Source organism: Mercenaria mercenaria, chromosome 1 (assembly GCF_021730395.1).
Source record: "Mercenaria mercenaria strain notata chromosome 1, MADL_Memer_1, whole genome shotgun sequence".
NCBI classification, from domain to species: domain Eukaryota; kingdom Metazoa; phylum Mollusca; class Bivalvia; order Venerida; family Veneridae; genus Mercenaria; species Mercenaria mercenaria.
Genome location: NC_069361.1, coordinates 97,485,513 through 97,504,709, shown reverse-complemented (window position 1 = coordinate 97,504,709; position 19,197 = coordinate 97,485,513). Strand labels below are relative to the sequence as shown.

General features: G+C 35.5%; 1 protein-coding gene across 1 annotated transcript in view; it reads left to right on the top strand.

Annotated features, from left to right (window-relative positions):
* The first annotated feature begins 8,225 nt into the window (after nucleotides 1-8,225).
* LOC123529485 (neutral alpha-glucosidase AB-like) overlaps nucleotides 8,226-19,197 on the top strand; it is a 47,511-nt gene continuing 36,539 nt past the window's right edge. The window contains exons 1-5 of the mRNA XM_053517992.1: nucleotides 8,226-8,379; nucleotides 8,647-8,758; nucleotides 9,421-9,517; nucleotides 11,142-11,243; nucleotides 11,737-11,815. Of these exons, the coding sequence (XP_053373967.1) occupies nucleotides 8,713-8,758; nucleotides 9,421-9,517; nucleotides 11,142-11,243; nucleotides 11,737-11,815 (324 nt within the window). The 5' untranslated portion in view covers nucleotides 8,226-8,379; nucleotides 8,647-8,712. The remainder of the gene's footprint in view (nucleotides 8,380-8,646; nucleotides 8,759-9,420; nucleotides 9,518-11,141; nucleotides 11,244-11,736; nucleotides 11,816-19,197) is intronic.

Here is a 19,197-nt window from a genome sequence, read left to right as displayed (position 1 = left end):
TTCAGAATGTTAAAATGATAAGAAAACCGAATCACTACTGACATTTTAGTGAATTTTGTTTTTTTCTTTAAATTAATGACTTGTAACAAAGACACGGAAAGATAAAATAGTCGTACGTTATATTAAGAAGCATATTTTTTCCCTTTTTCAACTTCACGGCCTGTGTGCTAAAAAAATCGTCGCCACTAATCTCCCTAAAATCGCTCCACTTCTCCCTAATCCTTAGCTGAGGGAGCAGTGATCTTTCTCCTAAAATCTTAGCCTAGGCTTACGCCCTGTTAACTTCTAATGTGGAACCAAAATTTGTAGTCCTGTTTGCGCCATATAACCTATATTTGGTGTTGGTGGCGCCGTAAAACCCAAATAAATAATAAATAATTGTGTGAAACTGCTGGCCCTGATTGTTAGATAAACTTCCACAAATGGTCCCTTGGTGTGACTCAAATTATTTTTTATTCATCAAAAACATGGCCGCATGAGGGGCTGGTCCTTTTCCTTATTTTGTATATAAGAAAAAACTCTTGTGTGAAACTGCTTGCCCGATTTTATATGATTTTACAACAAATGGCCTGTGTGACCCTCTACGAAGATGTTCCAAATAGTTGCTTCATCAAAAAACCTGGCTGCCAGAGGCATGGTCACTTTTTCCTAATGATGGATATATTGGAAACTTTTAAAAAAATCTTCTTGTTTTAAACTGCTAGCCTGATTTTAAAATAATTTTACACAAATGGTTTCTTGTGTGACTTTCTTCCAAGATTGTTCAATTAATTCCGATTTGGTCAAAAAACAATGGCTGCCGAGGGGTGGTGGTCACTTTTCATTCTTTCTCTGAATCATATCTAGAGCCTTGATCTTTGGCGTGTGATAGCAGTATTTGTATTGTGTACCGTAATTGTTCAAATTATTGCCCTAGGTTCCACAAAGTGGTGTGTGTGACATGTATATTAATATAGGGGGAGGCTTCCATAGAATAACACCTAACTCTGTTCTTAATAGCAAACACACTTGAAGCCTTGTACACAGGTGATGCTTTAGGTCATGACCCCTTGGTACAAGATATGCCCAGTTTTCTCAACCATTCAGTCTTCATTCAGCTTGACAATGCTGTTGGACTATTCCTGTCAGAAAACACTGGGCCTTGTTTCAAAATAGTTCCACAAATAGTTAGCTTGATTGACCCTCAGGCAAACTGGAAAACTCCTTGAAATGTTCCTTTGCTGGCCTTCTCTCAATTTTTTGTCCAAGTGAATGAGTGGGAAGTTTTCAGTGTATGGCCTAGTTCTGTAATAATTTTGCAGGAATTTTTTTTAGGTAACTCTTAAACAAGACAGTTCAGATTATTCCATCTCATCAAAATTCTAAGCTGCATGAGTTTGAATAACTTCAGCTGGCATCTCTGCTTAAACCACTGGTCTAATTTTGAAATGTTTCCTTGTTTGACACTGTATTAAAAGTGTTTAAAGCCAGCAGGCCAAAATAGGTTTAAAATTGATGTCAAATTATGCCTAATATAATATGCCTGGAAATATTTTGCTGTGATTTAGTGTAGGTTTTGACCCGCAACCGCTTGTCATTCCCAGGTCATTGTTTTTCAAGTGGAAAATATGTTGTTTGTTCAGAACCAAATATTAAGTTTCATTACAGAAGCACATTAAATCTTTACAACGTTTTCAAAAGCTTTGTCTGTTTCTGATTACAAAAGTAACTGATGTCTGGCTGTTTAAACTCCAAAGTAAATAAAATTAAGTAGATGAGAATGGATGTTGAATTGTGACATGCTAAAATCCTAGCCCATTAATAATGTCATCATATAAATTGTATTGAAAAATCAATGGAACCTTTTCTGTTACCTATGGATTGCTAAGTTGTCGAACCATCGCCAAGGTATGCATGATTTATGCTGGCATATATATTGTAAATAAATGAGAAACTCGTATAATCTTTGATGTGTCCTTCAATGCAGAAATATTGTTAATAATTTCTAAGTTTATCTTTGGTGAAAGAATCGTTAGAGAAATTGTTATCGAAACTGATGCACATGTATTAGATTAAAAATTGCTGAATTTCTTAGTTTTTCAGTTGAATATTTGTGTAAATTAGTTCTGCATTTCTTTTTCAGTTCTTGTTGTTTTTAGTTTTTTCTATTCAAATAAAAGTGAGAGCTATTCTACTTGCAAAATATACTCGGATGTCATCGCCACAGCCGTACCTTTGATAAAATTGTGTGAGCAAGTTCATTTATCAGTAACCAGTGCATGTATTAGATTGAACTTTACACAAGACTTCTTAGTCATGAGACCAACTGAAATTACCAGGCTTTATAACTGTTGGTTGAATGGAATACAAATTATAGCCCTTTTTTGACATTTTCTGTTAAAAGTTTTCCATGCAACTATCAATCTGTCTTAGGAACAACTGCACATATTGGATTAAAACTTTGTACAGTGCTTAACAGTAATTAGCCCAACTGAAATAGGCAAGTTGCATAATAGTTGAGCATGCTGTCTTATGGACAGCTCTTGTTACATTAGGAATTTTAGAATTATTATACCCCCACCAAACATGTTTGAGGGGGGTATATAGGAGTCAGTTTTGTCGCATCCCGTCGCGTCCCGTCCCATCGCGTCCCGAAATCTATTATCTCAGTTATTACCAAATGGATTTGATTCAAACTTAAAATACATGTTCCACCTTATCACCCACATCATGTGACACAAGGTGCATACCTCTTGGCACCAAGTTTTACTTAGAATTTAAGGTTAATTTTGTTGTATTTTCACTATATCTCAGTTATTACTAAATGGATTTGATTCAAACTTAAAACAGATGTTCCACCTCATCACCCACATCATGTGACTCAAGGTGCATAATTCTGACACCTTTTTTTATGAATTATGCCCCTTTTTACTTAGAATTTAAGGTTGATTTTTATGTATTTTCACTATATCTCAGTTACTACTGAATGAATTTGATTCAAACTTAAAATAGATGTTCCACCTCATCACCCAGATGATGTGACATAAGGTGCTTAACTCTGACATAAATTTTTTATGAATTATGTCCCCTTTTACTTTAAATTTAAGGTTGATTTTTATGTATTTTCACAATATCTCAATTATTACAAAATGGATTTGATTCAAACTTAAAATAGATGTTCCACCTCATCACCCACATCATGTGACACAAGGTGCATAACTCTGACACCAATTTTTCATGAATTATGCCCCTTTTTACTTAGAATTTAAGGTTTATTTTGAGGTATTTTCACTATATCTCAGTTACTACCGAATGGATTTGATTCAGACTTAAAATAGATGTTCCACCTCATCACCCACATCATGTGACACAAGGTGCATAATTCTGACACTAATATTTCTTGAATTGTGGTCCCTTTTACCTAGAATTTAAGGTTAATTTTGATGTATTTTCACTATATCTTATTCTGATTGGCTTAGAGCCAAAGGGAAGTAACCTTTTTTTAACTTCTATACTGAGTTTCTTCCCCTTAAATTCCAGGAATTAGTCTATTTTTAGAAATCCTATTTTTAGATTTTCAATATTTTAGGTATTTTTCTAACTTTTTATACGCCCGTTTGAAAAACGGGACGTATTATGGGAACGCCCCTGGCGGGCGGATGGGCGGGCGGCGTCCACAGACCTTGTCCGGAGCATATCTTCTACATGCATGGAGAGATTTTGATGAAACTTGGCACAGTTGTTCACCATCATGAGACGGAGTGTCATGCGCAAGAACCAGGTCCCTAGGTCTAAGGTCAAGGTCACACTTAGAGGTCAAAGGTCAAATTCAAGTAGGACTTTGTCCGGAGCATATCTTCTTCATGCATAGAGGAATTTTGATAAAAGTTGACACAATTGTTTATCATCATGAGACACAGTGTCATGCGCAAGAACCAGGTCCCTAGGACTAAGGTCAAGGTCACACTTAGAGGTCAAAGGATACAAGAATGAAAACTTTGCCCAGAGCATATCTTCTTCATGCATAGAGGGATTTTGATGAAAGTTGGCACAATTATTCATCATCATGAGACGGAGTGTCATGCGCAAGAACCAGGTCCCTAGGTCTAAGGTCAAGGTCACACTTAGTGGTCAAAGGGTACAAGATTGAAAACTTTGTCCGGAGCATTTCTTCTTCATGCATGGAGGGATTTTGATATAACTTGGCACAAATGTTCACCACCACAAGACGGAGTGTCTTGCGCAAGAACCAGGTCCCTAGGTCTAAGGTCAAGGTCACACTTAGAGGCCAAAGGTCAGATACAAGAATGACTGTCCGGAGCATTTCTTCTTCATGCATAGAGGGATTTTGATGTAACTTGGCACAATTATACACCATCATGAGACGAAGTGTCATGCGCTGTTCCCTTCTTCAGAATTACTTCCCTTTGTTGTTACTATAAATAGCTTATATTGTAACTTTTTCATTACTAGACGTAGGGAAAAATCGAGACCACTTTTCTGTAGTACAACATGCATGTTACATCCAATTTTGAGGTGTATTTTGACCAATCTCTACCTGGTAAGGATTTTTGTGTGGACTTACAATTTTTTTTGTTTTTTTTGTTTTTTTTTTTTGTTTTTTTTTTTATATAGATTAACTTCCCTTAGTTGTTACTATAAATAACTTATATTGTAACTTTTTTATAATTGACCGTAGGGAAAAACCAAGACCACTTTTCTGTGGTACAACATAGTTGTTACTTTCTAATTTTAGGTGTATTTTAAGGTATCTCTACCTGGTAAGGAGTTTTTTTGTGGACTTAGAAAAACAAAAGAATTACAATGATTACTGAACAACCACAAAATTAAAATTACATCTGCAAATACAGGTGCTAGAGTAAAGAAATTTGCTGTGACGGGCGTATATTGTGACATTCTGGCACTCTTGTTTATTATAAGTCCTATGTAAAAAAGTAAATACTTTTTTTTGTGGTAACATGGGTCGGTAAGACACTTTTTTGTATTCACTTTTAGTGTATCTCTAATATTAGAGATTTAATATATTTACTAGTATGTATTATACTAGTATTACTAATATGTGGAAGCCCAGGATGAAGTACTCCAAAGTATTTTTAAGATTTCTTATGGTTGCCATTCTTCTGTGACAAGACCGTATGATGGGGGTATGAGTCACTCCTGTGACAATCTAGTTTATGAAAATAAATTGTGTAAAGAATAAATTGTGTAATGATTATATGCTCTCCCCTGTCTCCAATAGTTTCCCACCAAAGAGAAAACCTTGAAACTAATGATTTGGCCTAGAACCTATACTAACAGATTAAAACTTGCACAAAAATAAGGATTAGATAGATTGTACACAAATTTCTTGGTGATTTTGACTTGTCCTGACACTACCTTATTAGCTCGACTATTCGAAGAATAGTCTAGCTATTATACTCACCCTGGCGTCGGCGTCGGCGTCGGCGTCACACCTTGGTTAAGTTTTTGCATGCAAGTACATACAGCTATCATTTAAAGGCATATAGCTTTGAAACTTATTTATTCTTTTTCTAGGTCAATTACCAACCTCACTGGGTCAAGTTCCATAACTCTAACATGTATTTTGAGCAAATTATGCCCCCTTTTGGACTTAGAAAATTCTGGTTAAAGTTTTACATGCAAGTTACTATCTCCAAAACTAATGCAGATATTGAATTGAAACTTCACATGTGTCTTCGGGGTTATAAAACTAGTTGATAGCACCAAGTCCCATAACTCTGACCTTCATTTTGGCCAAATTATGCCCCCTTTTGGACTTAGAAAATTCTGGTTAAAGTTTTGCGTGCAAGTACATACAGCTATTACTAAAAGGCATATAGATTTGAAACTTATTTTTTCTTTTTCTAGATCAATTACCTACCTCACTGGGTCAAGTCCCATAACTCTGGCATGTATTTTGGCCAAATTATGCCCCCTTTTGGACTTAGAAAATTCTGGTTAAAGTTTTGCGTGCAAGTACATACAGCTATTACTAAAAGGCATATAGATTTGAAACTTATTTTTTCTTTTTCTAGATCAATTACCTACCTCACTGGGTCAAGTCCCATAACTCTGGCATGTATTTTGGCCAAATTATGCCCCCTTTTGGACTTAGAAAATTCTGGTTAAAGTTTTGCGTGCAAGTACATACAGCTATTACTAAAAGGCATATAGATTTGGAACTTATTTATTCTTTTTCTAGATCAATTACCTACCTCACTGGGTCAAGTTCCATAACTCTTAACATGTATTTTGAGCAAATTATGCCCCTTTTGGACTTAGAAAATTCTGGTTAAAGTTTTACATGCAAGTTACTATCCCCAAAACTAATGCAGATATTGAATTGAAACTTAACATGTTTCTTCGGGGTTATAAAACTAGTTGATAGCATCAAGTCCCATAACTCTGATATGTCCCCTTTTGAACTTAAAACTCTTTTGATATTTAACATTTTGGGTAATAATTTCCAGCTTCTGTGACAATATTTCGAATAGTCGAGCTTGGCTGTCTTATGGACAGCTCTTGTTTTCATATATTGGCAGTCTATCATTGTTGACTACTAATGGGTCTCGGTCACTGCCTCGTACTACATATCTCATGGTCTGGGGCATGTGGTTGAATTGATCTATTTATTTGCAGTATAGTTCCGTTAGATTTCTTTGCTGCTTTATTACTACATTTATTCCAATGATCATAGGTTAAGATGACATCAGTAAAATCAGTGCTACTAACTCCTGTATCACGTTAACACTGGATATTTAAAAGAAGGAGGGGTATATTGTTTTGCAGATGTCGTCGGTTGGTTGGTCGGTCGGTCTGTATGTAGACCAATCCGTTTCCGGATGATAACTCAAGATTGCTTGGGCCTAGGATCGCGAAAGTTGAAAGGGAGGTTGGTCATCACCAGCAGATGACCCCTATTGATTTTGAGATCAGTAGGTCAAAGGTCACAGTGACCATGAACAGTAAAACGGTTTCCGGGCGATAACTCAAGAAGGCTTGGGCCTAGGGTTAGGAAAATTGATAGGGAGATTGATCATGACCAGCAGATGACCCCTATTGATATTCAGGTCATTAGGTCAAAGTTCAAGGTCACATTGGCCAGGAACAGGTAAACGGTTTCTGGACCATAACTTGAGAACTCTTGGGCCAAGGGTCATGAAAGATGATCATCATGACAGATGACCCCTATTGATCTTGAGGTCAGTAGGTCAAAGGTCAAATTTACAGCGACCTGGAACATTTAAACTGTTTCCAGACAATAACTTGAGAACGCTTTGGCCTAGGATCATGAAACTTGATAGGGAGGTTGATCATTACTTGACCCCTATAGATTTTGAGGTCAGTAGGCTAAAGGTCAAGGTCACACTGACCCGGAACAGTTAAACCCTTTACGGACAATACCTTTAGAAAGCTTGGGCCTAGGATCACTTAATAGGGAGGTTGATCATCACCAGCAGATGACCCCTGTTGACATTGAGGTCAGTAGGTCAAAGGGCAATGTCACATTGAACCAGAACAGTAGAACTTCTGTTTACAGTGAGCAAATAATTTCTGTTCCTTGTGCAATTACTGAATGCATCAAGGGGGCATTTCGTGTTCGACGAGCTCTTGTTTAGTATAGCTTTACATTTTACTCTGGCAAGTCACTTCATTTCTGAAGCTTCAGATGAAGCTTTAAATTGAAAATGCACATATTGGACCTGCTTATTGTATGATTTTAGAGTAAATATGTATAACCTAATGTGCTGTTTAACTGCTTTTCATTGACAGTAGCCAGTTACAGGTTTTTGTTGTTGCTGTGTTGTTTTTGTGTACTTTCAGCACCCATATACAAACCTGTCAATTCCTTTGCTTGTTATATTCAGGACATTTCATCACAAACTAGCATGAAATTGTCACATTGTGTCTGTATCAGTATTGTATCTATATGTGGTTTACCTTCCATGTTGAAAATGCATAAGGACACAAAAAGATTCCTCCAAAAATTTGGCTGTTCAGTCACATTTGAAATGATTTTACTTCACTATTTTGGATATGAAATTGAAAAGCTTTACCCTAATCTGTTTTTTTCCCCCTGAAAGCTTGCATTTTACTTATACATCAGAGTTTAGACATTGTTGTTATTTATAAAATAATTTCTAGTGCCAGAAAGTATTTTTAATTTGCTTTCAGTTTTATGTTGTTGTTTAACTCAGTTAACTTTATTTAGATTATATGTGTAAATATATGTTTAGGCGTAGGTAGCTTGGAATTGATTGGTTTGTTTGTAGGGGCTGGATAGAGGGTGTAACCTCTTGGTTTTCCGACCGTTTCAGACCTGAGGAACCAGCGCAACCTGGTGAGGAGGAAGAAAACAAGGAAGGGGAAGAGAACCAGGTACACAGAACAGTATTACTATTATAAAATGGTTTGGATTTCAGTATAGATTTGGGGAAGTAAATATTAATTGAAATCATTTCCATGTATGTCATATTTCATAAAGACATGTGTGAAAACTGCCAGATTTTTGTAAAATTACTTTAATGAATTAAAAAAAAGTTGCTCCAGTCTACACACAAGGTTTGTCAGTCAGGTATTTATGCTCTCCTTTTGTCATGTTCAGTCATCCTCTGTACAAAAAAAAACTTGTATATAATTCTGCAGGAAGGTGAGAATGTAGAAGGTGGAGAGGAAAAGAAAGATGAACAAAAGGAGGAAGGAGAACCAGGAATGTGGGAGGAAACTTTTAAAAACTTCCCCGATTCCAAACCACATGGTAACCTACTCAGAACTTTGTAGTTTTCTCAGGGATTTATTAAGTGACCAGCTGTGTATATATTAAGATTGATTACTTATAATCTTCCTGTAGTGCTGGTAACATATTGTTTTATATGGTTGTTAATTGACAATATGCTCACTAATAAGAATGTCAATAAGTTTGAGGTTGCCAGTGGAATTTTTCACTACAAGGGCTACATTTTGACATGAACTTAATACTTTTCAAAGGTCATATAAGCAGTAATGATACAGGCTTAAAATACGAAAAGGGAGTTGGATGGTCTATGAGCAGAATTCCCAGTCACATTATGCATTATCAGTTTAATGTAAATGTAGCGGTTATCTAGTGGTGGTGAAAGTCACTCAGGCTAGATGTCCTCCATTCAAGCACCTTCTCAGATTTTCCCAGCAGATTCAGAAGTGATTTAGGTAAAAGGTTTCAGCACAACAAAGCTGAAAGATGTTTATACTAAATGTGTCTTAGGCAAGTACCTCTTGATAACTCTTGCATTTAATGTACACAAATTTGACTTCAACTTTTAAGAATTAGGAACTAATTAATTAATAAGTTGATTTGTTGAACAAAAATTTCCATTGAAAGAATACAACTTTGTATATATGTATGGGCATAAATATATCATCTTTAATGTATGTTTACAGGTCCATCCTCTGTTGGTGTTGATATATCATTTCCTGGATTTGAGCATGTATATGGTATACCTGAACATGCTGATTCCATGGCTCTCAAAACTACCAAGTAAGTCAGAATCTTCACTTAAAAATTAGTTTATTGAAGTAGTGTGATTCATAGAATTTTTCCGTATACATTATTATTTTGGCTGTAAGGGTGGGTACTTTATTAAATATTTCATGTTCAAAGTCAATATTCTGTATTATAATTACTTAGATCAAGAAATGAAAATTAGTATTTCCCCAGTCATGTTTGTTTGTTCACAATATCTTGTCTGGTGGAAAATTTTGTTATGCATTGTCGGATTTTGAAATAACATGGCACAAATAACTATCGTAATTAGAGGACTGGTTATTCATAAAATCCTGATATCAAGTTCAAAGGTCAATGTCACATTCGGAGGTCAAACATTTAAAGACCCATTTAGGGTACAAGTAACTAGGCACAAACTTTAAACACACATGTAGACAATGTGTTGCGTGTTAGTCCTACTGAATGTTAAAAGGTCAAGGGCATATTACTTAGAAGTCAAAGATTTTACATTTACATTTGTGTGAATGATGGATATTCATTTAACTTTGCACAAACATTTACCGTTACTGGGTGGTATGTTGAGTGTAAGACCTAGAGCCCTAGCTCAGAGATAAGGGTCACACTTAAAAGTCAAAAATTTTACTTAATTTTTCATGTTCGGTCTGTAACTATTGCAATTTCTGTACAATTAGATGGATATTCAATAAATTTAGCAAAAACGTCAAAATAATATGATGTGTTATTTGCTTTGACTTAGAGCCCTAAGTCAAAGATCAAGGTCACACTTTGAAGTTAAAGATTTTATGTAATTTTTCATGTCTGGTCTATAACTTTTGTATGCATAGAAGGATATGAAAATAACTTAATAGAAACTGTTACCCTAACTAGACTATGTAATATTTCATAATTTAAAGGTGAAATAAATGTATGGTCATAATTCTCCTCCGGTCCATAACCAGTATAAGTGTTCTTTTGTCAAAGTGCCATTACTTATAGTACTCAAACTTTTTGTCCTAACATCACTAAGGGCGAACATTCATGTCATATATGGACATACTTGCAGCCTTGCATTTTATACACGAAATACAGGAACTTGTGTTTAAAACTGCTTACAAAAATAGCTTTTATAAATTGGTGCTTTGAAATAGCACTAATCTAAGTAAAACAGGAACAGGAATAACTGAATTGGATATTTCTGAAAATTAACAAAAAAGAAGTGCAAATCATTACGATAGATAGACATTATGCAGTGCTGCTAGTGTTTGAATATTCTATATTCATTGAACCCTTATGATGCTGGACACGACTGGTTCTGCCTTTATGACCAGTGTAGATCATGATCAGCTTGCACATTCGTACAGTCTGATCATGATCTGCACTGTTTGCCATTCAGTCAGTATCTTTTTGGTAAACACCCCTTTTAACAGTTAATGGTACTGTCCAAATTGAAAGATGGACAAGATTATTATAAAAATTTAGCAGAGTAAGGGTTAAATTGAGTAAACATGACACTAACATTGGAAACTACAAAAATCAGGTAGGGAAAATATTGACAGAAATATGTTAACAGAATATAAAGATAATTTAAACCATGATTTATCATAGTATTAAGAAGCAATATATGTTGCCACGGTAACCGGGTTTTGATATATTTCAGGAGTACAGACCCATACAGATTGTTTAACTTGGATGTGTTTGAGTATGAGTTGTATAATCCCATGGCGTTATATGGTGCTGTCCCTGTGATGATGGCACATAAGTGAGTTCTCCCTATATTTACCTTCCTTGTTTATTTGTTTTCAACGTTTTACCTAATGCTGAATGTTGTAACGTTAAACAGTAACTTTAATTCATGAGGAAATGTAACTCAATTTTGTCAACGACTCCAGAAATCACTTGCAATATATGTTTTTCCCCAATGCTGCAGTTGTGTAGTAATGTTATTATATGAACATCTGTGCATCAGGAATGCTTTGTTTTCTTAGAAATATTTTATTGTAAACGTAGTATAGGATCTACCAGATAAAAGAAGATAAAAGAATGTTCTTTTGTTCATTATTGAACTGCTTGTAGAGATGGCAGGATTTTATCAAAGATAGAGAGATTTCAATATGTAGACATTATGAATAGTAAGTTCCCCAGAATGATACCTCAAATGATACATTTAGTGCTGAAATATTATTGAAAGGGCTGCTGTAATATGTAAACCTTCTACATGTACAATGTTCCAACATGTAGATTATTTGTTACAGTGAGAAGAGAACAGTTGGTGTGTTCTGGCATAATGCCGCCGAGACTTGGATAGATATCAGCTCTAATACAGCAGATAAGGTAAGTTTGAAACACAAAATTCACAATACACACCCTAATAACCAACCAGAACTACAAAAATAGGTTTTATATGTGTTTTATGAATGTATAGATTAATATATGAATTCAGATAATGTTTTTTTTTTAAATTTTGCCACTGATTGAAATGAAATATTAAGTCCTACTGGTACCAATCTTTACCTCTTACTAACCTTTTTCCTCTGTAGTATTGTTGTAAATGCATGTAATCTTTACCTCTGTGGTATTGATGTGAAGGCATTTACCCTTCACTTTTATGGTATTGTTGTGAAGGTATGCAACATTCACCTTTCTGGTATTGTTGTGAAAGCATGTAATCTTTACCTCTGTGGTATTGCTGTGAAGGCATTTACCCTTCACTTTTATGGTATTGTTGTGAAGGTATGTAACGTTCACCTTTCTGGTATTGTTGTGAAAGCATGTAATCTTTACCTCTGTGGTATTGCTGTGAAGGCATTTACCCTTCACTTTTATGGTATTGTTGTGAAGGTATGTAATGTTCACCTTTCTGGTATTGTTGTGAAAGCATGTAATCTTTACCTCTGTGGTATTGCTGTGAAGGCATTTACCCTTCACTTTTATGGTATTGTTGTGAAGGTATATAACGTTCACCTTTCTGGTATTGTTGTGAAAGCATGTAATCTTTACCTCTGTGGTATTGCTGTGAAGGCATTTACCCTTCACCTTTATGGTATTGTTGTGAAGGCGTGTAATCTTCACCTTTGTGGTATTGCTATATGGTATTATTATGAAGGTGTGTAACGTTCACCTCTGTGGTATTGTGAATGTGTGTAACCTTCACCTCTGTGGTATTATTGTGAAGACGTGTAATCTTCACCTCTATGGTATTGTTGTGAAGGCATGTAACCTTCCCCTGAGTGATATTGTTGTGAAGGCATGTAATTTTCACCTCTATGGTATTGTTGTGAAGGCATGTAACCTTCCCCTGTGTGATATTGTTGTGAAGGCATGTAATTTTCACCTCTATGGTATTGTTGTTAAGGCATGTAACCTTCCCCTTTGTGATATTGTTGTGAAGGCATGTAATTTTCACCTCTATGGTATTGTTGTGAAGGCATGTAACCTTCCCCTGTGTGATATTGTTGTGAAGGTGTGTAATTTTCACCTCTATGGTACTGTTGTGAAGGCATGTAACCTTCCCCTGTGTGATATTGTTGTGAAGGCATGTAATCTTCACCTCTATGGTATTGTTGTGAAGGCATGTAACCTTCCCCTGTGTGATATTGTTGTGAAGGCATGTAATCTTCATCTCTATGGTATTGTTGTGAAGGCATGTAACCTTCCTCGGTGTGATATTGTTGTGAAGGCATGTAATTTTCACCTCTATGGTATTGTTGTGAAGGTGTATAACATTCACCTCTGTGGTATCCTTCATCTCTGTGACATTGTTGTAAAGGCATGTAATCTTCACCTCTGTGGTATTGATGTGACGGCATGTAATCTTCACCTCTGTAGGTATTGTTGTGAAGCATGTAATCTTTACCTCTGTAGTATTGTTGTACAGGTGTGTAATCTTTACCCCTGCAGTATTGTTGTGAAGGCATGTAATCTTTACCTCTGTAGTATTATTGATAAGTTGTGTAATCTTTACCTCTTTAAAATTACAATATGCAGATTGATATTTTACACTGTTTGTCTGTTCTGTATAAACCACTCAGTCAGCCTAAATTTATGTATTAAAAATAATGCTGCTCTTATTTAAGGTTCTCAGTTTCAGTAGAGGAAACCTCTGACATACTAGTTGCAGCTTATTTGTTTCAGATAATTTGAATGTCTCTATACTTACAAAGTGTATTGTGAATGTCCCTATACTTACAAAGTGTATTGTGAATCAGGGTTCACGCTGTCGGTCGCCAATGGCGCCAAATGCGACAAAATGTAAATTCTGGCGCTAAAAATCTTCAATTGGCGAATTTCATTGGCGCCTACAAGATAATCGTCGATCTGATCTTCTGATCTTTCTCAATGACGCAATAACGGATTATCCGATATTTAACACTACACGAAGACAATACACAACGTGTCAATATTGATTTACACCTCAGGGCATAATTTAAAACTTCACGGAGTCACTAGAGCATTCCTCCACGCAAGAACGATTATCAGTCAATCTGATTCGCCAAATTTAGCCCCGCCTACTTACACGAAAGCAAATGAAACGAAATATTAGCTGCTTGCTTCGTCTAATGCACCACCTTTTTATGATGCAAAAAACGTGAGATAAATTTACAGGTTATTTTAATGACAATCCGATTCGCTGAAGAAACTGAGGCCGAGAAAATGCCGGAAATAATGACACGTCAAAGCGCGATGAAAAGATACACATATTCTCCCATCGTAAATAGATAAATTTTGCACAAGCGTTGTTAAATAAATCTACGCATTCGTAAATTTTCAGTCGCGGTCGTATAATTTCAATCGAAGAATTTTTGAGATACAAATGAACTAAAGCAGTTCTTTTGATTCTTTTACTTGCCCAACGTAAGGCATTGGTACACTGGATCACTGGCACCAGATCAGAAAGAAAATGCCTCCGTACGCGTTACACCCTATCCCTAGGTATTCTATAAGAACCATGGTCATGAACGGGAAAATATACTAACCCATTTCAATCGCGTATTTCATACCTAAAACACGCAGGTCAGTAAATGTGTACTACTGATATTATACAAGCGATAATTTATCTTAAATCGTGCACCAGTCACCTTGTCTCAATATTCCATATTGCAGAGATGCTTCGTATATTTTATGCTTTAGTCAACGTTACAGAAAAAACTTGCGTGAACTTCCCTAATGAACATCCGGTCTAGAGGTCAGGACAGTGTGCACATGTTAAGCGAAATGTAAACAAACAAAAACAGAATGCAATATATTCACAGTTTTACGATAAGACTCGAAATGTGAATGAAATTCATCCTGTATATGGTTTTGAATTTGAAATCATACATAGTTATACATCTATTCTGTTTATTTAATTCATTTTGCACATTTATGCTGCATATAAACAGTTTAGCGTACACGTGTAGTAAAATGACGACTGACTGACATCATATTTAGAGAACCGTTCCCAAAAAGTTTGTGTAGCTGGTCAGCTATCTTCTGCCCAAGATATTTCTGCTGGTGTACCCCAGGGCTCTGTTCTGGGGCCAGTATTGTTCATACTGTATATCAATGACCTTCCACTACACACAGGTAAATCATCAATTGACATGTTTGCAGATGATACAACAATATCTGCCATGGGTAAATCAATAACGGAAGTACACAAAACACTACAGGCTGACATAAACACTATTGAAAATTGGTGCACTGATAACTCAATGCTTCCTAATACATCTAAAACAAAAGCTATGTACATCACTGCCTCATATAACAACAATAAAATAACAAATCACACAACCTGTAATACTATTCAAATGCAGGGTCAAGCACTTTCATACTCATCCACTGAGAAACTCTTAGGAGTGCATGTTGATAAACATCTAAACTGGAAGTATCAGGTTGAACAAACCATAAAAAAATGCAATACATATTTATATCTTCTGTTACGAATAAAATCTTTCCTAAACTTACACTCCCGAAAGCTATTTTTCAATGCCTATATTTTGCCACATCTTGATTATTGCTGCACTATATGGGGAAACTGCAGTGACGAGCTTCTAGAAACTGTTTTGAAATTCCAAAAACGTGCTGCAAGAATTATTCTTGACAAAAAATTTGATGCCCCATCCGCTGAATTATTTACAAAATTGAAATGGATGACTTTTTCTGACCGAATTAAATACAAAAAAGCAATCCTAGTATATAAATCGATTCATGACCAATGTCCTAATTATCTTACTTCAAAATTTACTCAAAAGCAAACATCTGATCGTGAACTTAGATCTAGAGAAAATGATGAACTAGTAGTACCTATGCCAAAAAAGGAATTTTTTCGCAAATCTTTGCACTATTCTGGAACAGTTATCTGGAATAACATACCTAAATATATACGTACTTCAGACACCCTGGAGAAATTTAAAAGATCGTACCTTCAGTGGCAATACTCTGACAGTACAATAAGTCATAATTGCAATTAAATGTCAGGAAATACTGTCTCTACCATCTCTCTCCATTTTCATTGTAAATAGTTACTTCAGTTGTTAAATTAGTGTCCTGTATTGTATATAATCTTTCATTCTCATATTATTTTTCTGATAACATTAACTTTGTGTGTTTTATTTTGTCATATTTTTATCCATGTTTGTATATAGCCATGTATATGTGGACCATATTGTAAATTGGCTTAGCCAAATATGTTATCCACTATAAATAAAGTCGTTATTATTATTATTATTATTATTATTACATACATTTTCACATCAGCCAATCAGAGTGTGTCTATAATCTAGAACGGAACTTCACCAGGGAAGTTCAAGCAAGTTTTTTGTGTACCTGTGAAAAAACTGTAAACTACACGTTGTTTTTCTAAGATAAAAACTATTGAAGAAATGTGACCGGTACACAACGGAAGATAAATTACCACTTGTTTAATATCAATAGTACACATTTACTGAACTGCATGTTTTAGATATGAAATACGCGATTGAAATGGGTTAGTATATTTTCCCGTTCACGACCATGGTTCTTATAGAATACCTAGGGGTAGGGTATAACATGTACAGGGGCATTTTTTCTGATCTGGCGCCAGTGCACTGAATAATCTTAAAAAGCTCAACCCCAAAGCTTCAAAACAAAGTGCTAATAATACCTGTAGGTGGTATTTTCGCTATACAATAGTATGCATGCAAGGAAATAGAAATTTAGTTATATATATAATGAAACTTAAGCATTTTAAAAAGCTTTTCAAAAGTTATAAAATAATATAAAACAACACTGTTTTTGATAAAAGACCTAAATAAATTTTGAAATAAAAAGTTAAAAGAATAAAGAGATAAATATTCATGTTTTAAAAACATCTATTTAGTGAAAATGACCATTAAAGGGAGATAATTGAAAATAGCAAACTATATAAAGAGATAATTTTATAGATTGAGCAATTACTTTTGTTTAGAAAATGTTCTTGAAAATGGTTGAGAAGATTAAAAAAACTATTTTTGATTCAATGTGATATTAGGATAAATATTCATGTTTTGAAAACATCTATTTAGTGAAAATATCCCTTAAAGGGAGATAATTAAAAATGGCAAACTATATAAAGGGATAATTTTATAGATTGAGCAATTACTTTTGTTTAGAAAATGTTCTTGAAAATGGTTGAGAAGATTAAAAACTATTTTTGATTCAATGTGATATTAGGATAGACTGGGTCAAGAGCAAATTGCATGGTTACTGTAAAGAATCAAATGAAAAAGAGATTGAAAAAGAAAATGGTATGTCGCCCATCACAGACTATTGGCTCCAGCTTGAGAGCCACTGGCGCAAACTTTTCCTGATTGGCGAATTTGTTGGCGCAAAGTGAAATTGACCCAGAGGAAACCCTGGTGAATGTCCCTATACTTACATTTAGTGTATTGTGAATGTCCCTATACTTTCAAAGTGTATTGTGAAAGTCCCTATACTTACACAATGTATTGATGATTATTTCAGATAATATAAATGTCCCTGTACTTACATAGTTTATTGATTGTTTCTGATAGTATGATAGTCAGTTTACTTACACAGTATATTGATATCTGTTTCATATAATATGAATGTTCCTATACTTAACATAGTTATTATGCCCCCCTTTGAAGAAGGTGGGGTATATTGTTCTGCAGATGTTGGTCGGTCGGTCTGTCAGTCTGTCCTTAGACCAATCCGTTTCCGGATAATAACTCAAGAAAGCTTGGGCCTAGGATCATGAAAGTTGTTACGGACGTTGGTCATGACCAGCAGATGAACCCCTATTGATTTTGAGGTCAGTAGATCAAAGGTCACAGTGACCCGGAACAGTTAAATGGTTTCCAGATGATAACTCAAGAACGCTTTGACCTAGGATCATGAAAGTTGACAGGAAGGTTGATCATGACCAGCAGATGACGTCTATTGATTGTGAGGTTAAAGGTGAATTCACAGTGATCCGGAACAGTTAAACTGTTTCTTGATGATAACTTGAGAACGCTTGGGCGTAAGATCACGATATTTAATAGGGAGGTTGATCATGACCAGCAGATGACCCTTATTGCTTTTGAGGTCAGTAGGTCAAAGTCAAGGTCACATTGACCCAGAACAGTAGAACTTTTTTTGCCAAATAACTATATAATGCTTTGGTCTAAGATCACATTTGATACAGAGGTCTGTTATGACTGGTAAATGACCTGTAATTATGTCTCCCACCACACAGTGGTATGGCAGACATATTGATTTACTCCTGTCTGTGTGTATGTGTGCAGGTTTTTTTTTTATTCTATAGCAGCAGCCGAATATCGGCCTTGTCCCCCAGCCAAGGATTTCCCCCACAGCCAAGGATTTCCCCTACTGCAGTCCGAAATTCCCCTACGTCCGAAATTCCCCCCTCCGAAATTGTAAACAAAGCAAGGGAGATAACTCCGTTAGTTCATATTGACGCTTTACGATACTGTTTTACAACATCATCGGTTCCGATACCAAGCGTAAAAAAACTAAAATATCAGAGTCATTTTCGGAGGTAAACGGGGATTGTTAAAAAAAAACTTCTTTTTTCATCGACAAAAGACGTAAGTATATGTCTGGACTGGTCTTCATCTGTGTGCTTATTTGCTAAGTGACAGTGTGTATAGTTGGTAAAAGTTGCAGGAATATGTAATAAAAACATAGTTTAAAGTGTTTATTATGCATAATTGTAAATTCCCCCCCCCAAATTGCTCGTCGCACACTATTTTCTTCCCCCAATGGCTGGGGCCCCTTCCCCCAGTCGTAAAAAAAAACCCTGGTGTGTCTGTCTGTCTGTCTGTCACAAATCTTGTCAGCACTCTTAAGTTAAAGTCGAACATTTCTCATCCAATATTCACCAAACTTAAACAAAATGTGTTTGACCATAAGACCTCGGCCAAGTTCCATAACTAGTCAAATCGCCCGAGGCACTTCAGAATTATGGCCCCTGAATTACCCAAAATCAGCCTTTTTACTCTTCAAAGGTATATTTAACAAATAATCAAGGCCTTCCAGTGGTTTATCTTCTAATTTACCACGGTTCAGAGTTCAGATGTGTAGGAATTCAACCACGAGGGCTTAGCCCTCGTGGTTAAATACTGAAGCATCTGAAAGATGAACTGTGGTAAATTAGACGATAAATCTCAAGAAGGCCTTGATTATTTTCATTCTGACATGCTCATTGACATATCTTAATAAATGTTATGCTGGACTTCATTTACCCGAGGAGT